At 44.0% G+C, this 7882-nt stretch overlaps 1 protein-coding gene across 14 annotated transcripts in view; it reads left to right on the top strand.

Moving 5' to 3' along the window:
* Sgms2 (sphingomyelin synthase 2) overlaps positions 1-7882 on the top strand; it is a 77304-nt gene that overhangs the window by 50394 nt on the left and 19028 nt on the right. For 11 of the 14 annotated variants that reach the window (NM_001439806.1, NM_001439805.1, XM_087624931.1 and 8 more), the window contains 1 exon segment: positions 2403-3067. In NM_001439806.1, coding sequence (NP_001426735.1) covers positions 2613-3067 — 455 coding nt within the window. In that variant the 5' untranslated portion in view covers positions 2403-2612. 14 annotated transcript variants of the gene reach the window in all.

Genomic DNA, 7882 nt, shown 5'->3' with positions numbered 1-7882 from the left:
AACGTTCTGTGTTCTAGAACTAGATGACTACCTTACAAAGGCCCCCCCTGTATGTCCACTGATGAAGCTTCTTGTATTCATGAACACCAGGCTAGGAGCACATGTGGAATGTTAGATATGTTCAGTCAATTAGGTCGGAGTGGGTAGAAACCAGCCATCCCTGCCTGAGGGCCTGGGTATCTTCCTCAAAAGGAGGAGTCCATGGTGGAGAGGTTTGCTGTTGGACTCACCTGGCTGAGGCCTCTCCTCAGGACACTTACTCTTCCCACGGCCTTTTCTAAGGCACTGAAGAGAACACTGGTCAGGCTGGAGGAACGCTGGCTTCCCCACTCCCTCTAGTGTCTTGGTACTTGGGGAGATTGTCACAGGGACAAGAGGAAGGTGAGCTGTTGGAAGTGGGTAACCCCTCATGGCTACTCATCCTCTGTGGATCCTTTTGTTAACCAGGTCAACTTCCCCAATGGCTTTTCTCTCTCAAGAATGGTCTGTGTCTGCAAGTGGATGCTTCTTGTCAGAGCAGAGGGAAATGCAACAAATAAACCCAACCTTTTATCTAGTGACCAGGTCATTTTAGCTCTTCCTTTCACAATGTGAATATTTTCTTTTTGTCTCCCACAGCCTTGTTGTGGCTCTGTCTGTTTAACTAAACTACATGCTTTTAGATGAATGTGTGTGTGTGTGAGCATTGTCACACATACTCATGCTTGAATAGGCCAGAGTTCAACATCAGATGTCTTCCTTAGACATACTGCAACTTACTTTTTGAGACAAGGCTGTTAATCTGCATCTCACTAATTCAACTAGGCTAGCTTCCAGTGCGCCCAAAGGATCACCTCTCTCCAGAGGCCACCCCACTCCCTGGGATAGAGTTAGAGGCATGCTCCACCTTGCCTAGATTTTTTACGTGGGTTCTTGGGATCCAAACTCAGGTCCCTAGGCTCAGACAGCAGGCACTTTACCCACTGAGCCATCTTCCAAATCCCTGTGTTGTCTCTTAAAAACAACTTTAATCAGCCCCTACATTCCTAAGTGTTAAGATAAATGTACAATACATTGTGGCAGTTTATCTGCTTGCCACCATAGTACTTTCAACGAAATAGCTGGATGTATTAACTGTGCCGCTTACATTTTCTCTTTTTAATTCCTCAAATAAAGGCTTAGCTGTCACTAACTTGAATTTAACTATATTTACCCCCAAAAAAGGAGGCCTTTAAAATTGAAAGAAATAAGCTAAAGTCATACAGTGTGCTCAGGGCGGAGACTAATTACAAGGTTTCAAAACTCCTCAGGTGGCCGGGCTGGTGGCCTGACTCAAATGCAGCTTTCCTAAATTGGGAACAGCTGGGCCCTAGTGCAAGCTAGTATAAGAGTCGCCGGCTCTCCTCAGAAGTAGGAAGTGCCTGTTCATTGGAGCCTGAGTGTGGTGGCTCTTAAAGCAAAGGTGCCCGTCCTCAGCCACGGAAGGTAAGTGTTCCAAGTGGGACCCCTTGGAGCAAACTTGTGTTTGGTAGACATTTCAATGATTGTATCCAGATATCACTCAGTTTCCTGGGGATATTTTACAGTTACCCCCTCCAGGCTACTTCTAATCCCTTTCTGAATGAGACAGGGCAAAGGCTTTGCACATCTTCCCACTCCAATCGTTTGAAGGTTGTTGACTTTGGATACAGTATGTGTCTCAGGATATAGAGGGATAAACTGAGGTGGTGTTATTTTAAATACGTTTTAATACGTTAAATAAATGTGTTGCTTCAGCGACCGTAGTCGCTAAAGGGATCGTTGGTTTTTAGAAAGTTAGAAACTGGACTGTTCTGGAGTACGCTGACAGTAGCAATTCAGGAGTTTTTAATTCCTTTACCGTCTTATTTTGTATTTCTGAGATGGTTTCACACCCTTTCGCTTGGGCCGAACTGGAACTTACTATAGTCCCAGGTGGCTTTAAGGTCACAGTACTCCTCCTGCCTCAGTCTCTTGAATGCTGTCATTAGAAGTATGAGCCACCATGCCCTGCTATTATTCCGTTTTCTTAGAGAAGATCCAGTATCAGGAAGGAGTGGTGTGGTCTCCGAGGAGGTTCTGGTGTATTATGACTTCAAGTTAGCAACTTGCGAAGTGTTTGAAATGTTAAGTCCTGGCTTTATTGGAAGGAATTAACTGGGGGGTTGATTGTTAAGATGTTCTTATCTGTGCTGACATCAGCTCAAAGAGAGACAAACATCCCAAGATTAAACCGTCTAGTACCTTATAAATAAATTCAATCTCAGTATCCTTGACTGTATTCTAAGGATATCTTTGCAAAGCAGGCACCTTTAGGATTGGTTTCCTTACCTTGACTATGTTTATGTTTTAAATGGTTGGTAATTACACAAGCCATTTCTGACCTCCTTTTGTCTCGTTCATAGAAGGGACAATACCATCCTCTGTGGGAAGGAGAACCAGCTTCCTTGTGGTGACTACACAGCAGACCAGAAGGCCACCGTCTACGATTCATATCAGCACACACAGTCTATCCTAAGAGTCCATGTTGATCTTGGAAGTAGAGAGGTTTAAAAGAAGTTCCCACAGAAACCAAGAGCCTTACCATCTCCTTTAGCTCCGAAGGCTGGCGGACAATGGATATCATAGAGACAGCAAAACTTGAAGGTCATTTGGAAAGTCAAACCAACAACTCTACCAACACTTACACAAGCCCCACTGAAGCTGTAGAAGAGGAGGACAAAAATGGCAAGGGTAAACCCAAGACCTTATCCAACGGGCTACGAAAGGGTGCCAAGAAATACCCGGACTACATCCAGATTTCCATGCCCAATGACTCCAGGAACAAGCTTCCCCTAGAGTGGTGGAAAACAGGCATTGCCTTTGTGTACGCTCTCTTCAACCTTATCCTGACAACAGTCATGATCACCGTTGTGCACGAGAGGGTCCCTCCCAAGGAGCTCAGCCCTCCACTCCCAGACAAGTTTTTTGATTACGTCGACCGGGTCAAATGGGCATTTTCTGTATCAGAAATAAATGGGATGGTATTAGTTGGGCTATGGCTCACCCAGTGGCTCTTTCTGAGATACAAGTAAGTATTGACCGATCAGGCATTTGGGTTTGGGTTTGTTTTGAAAAGAGATGATGGGGCTTTAAAATCAGCTTTCTCTGTTTTCTCATGCGTTTAGTTATACCTAGACATTTGAGGAAAGGAAGGGTAGATGGACAGAGTTGAATAAATGCAGACAGTGTTCCATAAGCAAGCATTGAGTGACCCTGTATGATAGCAGAAGGTGGCAGCAGTCCTGTGGTAGGTGACTCAGTTTACTCATTTGAAGTACAGCGACTGGCTTGCAGTGGTATGATGCCATCGCTTACCTCAAGATGCTTGGAAATGTCTTTAATCCCAGCACTCGGGAGGCAAAGGTAGAAGGATCTCTGTGAGTTTGAGGCCAGCCTGGTCTACATAGAGAGTTGAGGACAGCCAGGGCTACATAGTGTCTTTAAAAAAAAGCTAGGAAGCCTAATGTGTTGGCAAGTGCAGCGGGGAGTAGAATTGGTCGGCAGTTTTAATTTATTATGGGAGGACCGGTCTGCTGTCAACAGCCTGCTTTGAGTTTATATCTGTTCAAAAGTTCTTAAGCGTTCTTTCCTTTCACGTACTTTTCCTGACAGGCTCAAAGTAACAAGTGTTTGTTTAAGAAGCTGAATTGGCAGCTGGGTTTTGGTGGTTTGGGTTTTGGGTTTCTCAAGTAGAGTCGTCCTCTCTGCTCTCTTCTTGGCACATGGAGGAGAGCATGGCTCGGTAGTCTAGCCCCTGTACTCCCCAGCCTGTGTCAGAACAGATCCAACCACGGAGCAGCAAGTCAGGCTTCCCACCTTGAAGATAAGCCAAGAGGTCGGGCGTAGCTCTGGCTTGGTCATTTCTGCTTCTCGGTGTGAATTCTGACTTCTGGCCCACAAAACTGGAGGCCACTCAGTTCTCCTTGTCCTCTCATTTGTCATTTAGGGTGTTTGCTTTCTACTGAGTCCCACAGATTAAATCCCCAAACTACGAGACTGAGCAAAAAAAAATTACCCACAATCTGGGGCTTTAAAGAAATACAAGAGCTCCCTCAATACAGCTTCGAAGTCAAAATTCAAAGTCCGGTGGCGCTCAGAGCTGGTGCCATAAGAATCACTTTTAGAAGAGGTCGAGCTGACAACGTGTTGCTTTTGGTGATTAGAATTCAGCCTGCTTTTCCCAAAGCCTTCCCAAGTACAACCCTGCGGTGGTTTTCTAAACTTGCATGGCAAACAGAAGCCATCCATAAGCAGTTTCCTCATAATGACTTTCACAATGTTTCTTCGACATATTTGGGTAAACAACAGAGCTACCCATTGCCTTTTACGTAGCAGAAATGAATTGCCTCTGCACATATCAGTTATGGCATTCTTTATGCTAACAGCAAGAACATATTTGTCGACCGTTTGTTTTCTAGTTAGTGCCTGGAGTTGACCCTGAACATAGCAGGGCTTGTATAGACTGAGAATGATTACTTTCTCCTTCAGTCGGTGTGTGACGGCCATTCGCAGTCACATCCGTGTGAACAGAGATTTAGTCTAGCGTGCGACTGGATTCCATTCTGCAGTAGAGTCTCCGTCTTGATTGATGTGAGACCTAGCTGTTGTCACTGACTTTCTGTTATCATCTCAAGAGTTCACCATGTCAGAATTCATGGTCATGGGCTGGGCATGTAGTTCGGTAGGAACAATGCTTGATTCACATGCATGAAACCCTGGGTTCAGTCCCCAGCACACCAGAAAAAATAAAATTAAAGGGACAATGGAAAAGCTATACCCTACCCTTCTCTGATCCTTATACACTGATACCAAAATTTCACACTATCTACTGTAAATTATGTGCAATTACTACACACCGATTAAAAAGAAAATATCTATTGAAAACAGTCACTCAAGGGTCACATATGTAGGCCATGTACTTCATACCACTACTAAGATCACAGACAGCACCAATTTGCCATTTCATTTTGGAAGTCGATTTGGACCCTGTATTTTGGTAACTGGCAGAATAATTCTCATGACCTTGCTTTCGATACCCTATCCAAGTAAGAACTCCTAGCTCCTCCCAGCCTCTCTCAATCCTTCCTTTCTTTCCTTCTTGGTGCTGGGACCCAGGACCTCATGCATTCTGGACAAGCCATCTATCGTGGCAATGACTCTCAAGTCTCTTTCTCTTTCAAAATCTATGAGGGAAAAACAGACCCTGGGCAGTTGTTTTTCTCAGTAAGACTTTAGAGTGGATGTTTCACCTACGTTAATTTTCTGTTCTGGGCACAGGACCCTGGAATGAATAGATTTGACTCATAATGCTATCTCCTTCTTTCTTGTCGCTGTCTAATGGCGTAGGACATACTTCAGAGCAGCACTTCTGTGGCGCCTGGGGTTGAATCTCAGAGCGAATTGCTCTCTTTCACTTAACCAAGGAAGAACAGCCAGCACTGTTGACTGCCTTCCCCTTTCTGTACTAAAGAACAAAGCTAGGTGACCAAGGAAATAAGCATGTCTAACTGTCTCAGACCCTCTTCTTTCTCCTCCCTCACCCAGAACCCTGGCATGTTCTTGAAATAGCTATTGGTGGCAGAGAACTAAAATAGATATTTGTACATATTTTAATTAGAAGTCCCAACAGTTACTTGAATTTGACCTTGGTCTGTGTGAGAATCAGTCTCTTGGAGAAAACTTAAAATATCTCCTCATCTCTGAGGCTCCCTGTTACTCAAGAGTCTTCTGGTCAGTGGCGGTTTGGAAACTTTGAAAACTGTGAGGGAGAGAAGCCCACGGAATGAATGCTTTGTGTGTTCTAGAGAAGAGTAACGGGAGGGGCAGGGGGAGGTAATATATCCCCACTCAATCCCCGCTTTCAGAGCCAGCACTGAGAGACATAACTTCAGAAAGGGGGCTGTCACCGATAGCTGAAACTGAGAGCCCACAGACCCTTTCTGCCCTCACAAGGCAGTCATGCTGTGGGCAAAGCTCTTGGCTTTAGAAGTCAGTGGGCTCATCAGCTTCTGAGCATAGCAGGCCTTGGCTGAACGAAGATTCAGTAGAGCTCAGAGCCTCATGGTCAACTCACTGTCTTCACAAAAAAACGAACAGTGAACGGACTTTTTGCCTGCCTCTCTTGACGTGTCTCGCTTTTGTTTTCCATTTTAATTTTATTAAACTTTATTTTGATTTTGAGACAGAGGCTGGCCTTAAATTCATTATGTAGCTAGCGTTGACCTGAAACTATTGATCTTCCTCCTTCTGTCTCCCAAATGCTAGGTGTTGGTTTATGCAATATAGGAAATCAAATCAAGGACTTAGTGTGTAAGGCAAATATCCCAGCACCCAAACCACATACCCAGGCCTTTTAATTTTGAGCTGGTACATAAAACACACAAAATTGGATTCCTTAATGAGGCATTATGTATGGGCATTCATGTAAGTGTTTGTTATGTGCTGTTCAAATCAAGTTAAACATGCCTCTCTTTATTTATACACATTTCTTTTTAAAAAGATAATGTAAATTGTATATGTTATTTTTGTACATGGGTGTCTGGCCTGCTTGTTTATCTATACCTGCCTGATGCCCCCAAAGGCCATGTGATCCCATGGAACTTCAGTTACAAAGAGTTGTGAGCTGCCATGGGGATGCTGGGAATCAAAGCTGTGCTCTCAGTGGCCTTAGCCACTGAGCCATCTCTCCAGCTTACCTACCGCTTTCCTAATGGTGAAATATCTAAAGTCCTTCTCATGTATTTTTGAAATATACATTGTTAACAGTAGCCATCTTGCTACCTGGACCATCTCAGCACCATGTCTTGTGCCTAACTGTAACTTACCACCCGTGGATCAACCTTTCCATATCACCCTCCCCCAAACACACAGCTTACCCCAGTCTCTGGTAAACTCTGGTCTTTGTTCAACTTCTTCGAGCCCAACCTTCTTCATTTCGTCTTAGGGTGAGAATTCCTCTGTGCTCGGTTGTCTGTGACTGCCTTACTACGCACAATGATCTCTAGGTTCACCCAACTTGTCACAAATGCCAAGATTGAACTCTTTTCCATGTCTGGATCGTATTATATCACACAGACACATGACATCTTCTTTCTCTATTCATCAGCTTATGGGCACTTAGGCTGTTTCCCTTTCGTGGTTATTATAAACACTCCTTTAATAATGTTTCAATAAATAACAGTGCAGTCTTGTTCAGAAGAAGGCAGGCGACACTAGCCAGGGCATGCATTCCCTTTTATTTTCCTTTGCCATTTAAAAATCAATAGTGAATAAGATAATGGCGAGTCAATCCCGTAGTTACTTTGTTCAAAATCCCATTCTCTGAAAACCTCTGGGGTCGGAGAAAACAGTTCATGCCTGAATTGTCCAACTACCTGTGCATGGTCCCAGTTAAAATCTCACTTACATAACTAGTCTCTAATGAGGTGTCACATCTCTCTGTGTATCCAATTATGTAATGTCACCTGACTCATTACATTATTCCTCTGTGGCCATGGCTCACTTGCACCTCTGATGCGTTCTCCAGAGGGTTCTGCTAATCGGCAAGTTGACTGAAAACAGGGAGAAGCTCATTGAATTCTCTGGCAAAGGGAGACGTTTTATTAGGAGAGGAGATGATACAGGCTTTTCATCTTACATTTTCCCTGTCCCCACATCCTTAGGCCTTTCCGGCCCCAAATCACTTAGATGTACTTCAGCTTGTAAATCGTTCTTGGAGGTGAGATTCCAGTCTTGCTATGGAATTATGGGAAAGATAGCTCACAGGCCTTAAAATGTAAAACTGGGGTGTATTTGTTAATTCTACTGAGTACACTGTTTTTAGTTCATTAAACATTGACTTATA

The sequence above is a fragment of the Rattus norvegicus genome, chromosome 2 (assembly GCF_021556685.1).
Source record: "Rattus norvegicus strain SHRSP/BbbUtx chromosome 2, alternate assembly SHRSP_T2T, whole genome shotgun sequence".
In the NCBI taxonomy this organism is placed as follows: Eukaryota; Metazoa; Chordata; class Mammalia; order Rodentia; family Muridae; genus Rattus; species Rattus norvegicus.
The sequence above is the reverse complement of the archived record's forward strand: the minus strand, read 5'-3'. Positions and strand labels throughout refer to the sequence as shown.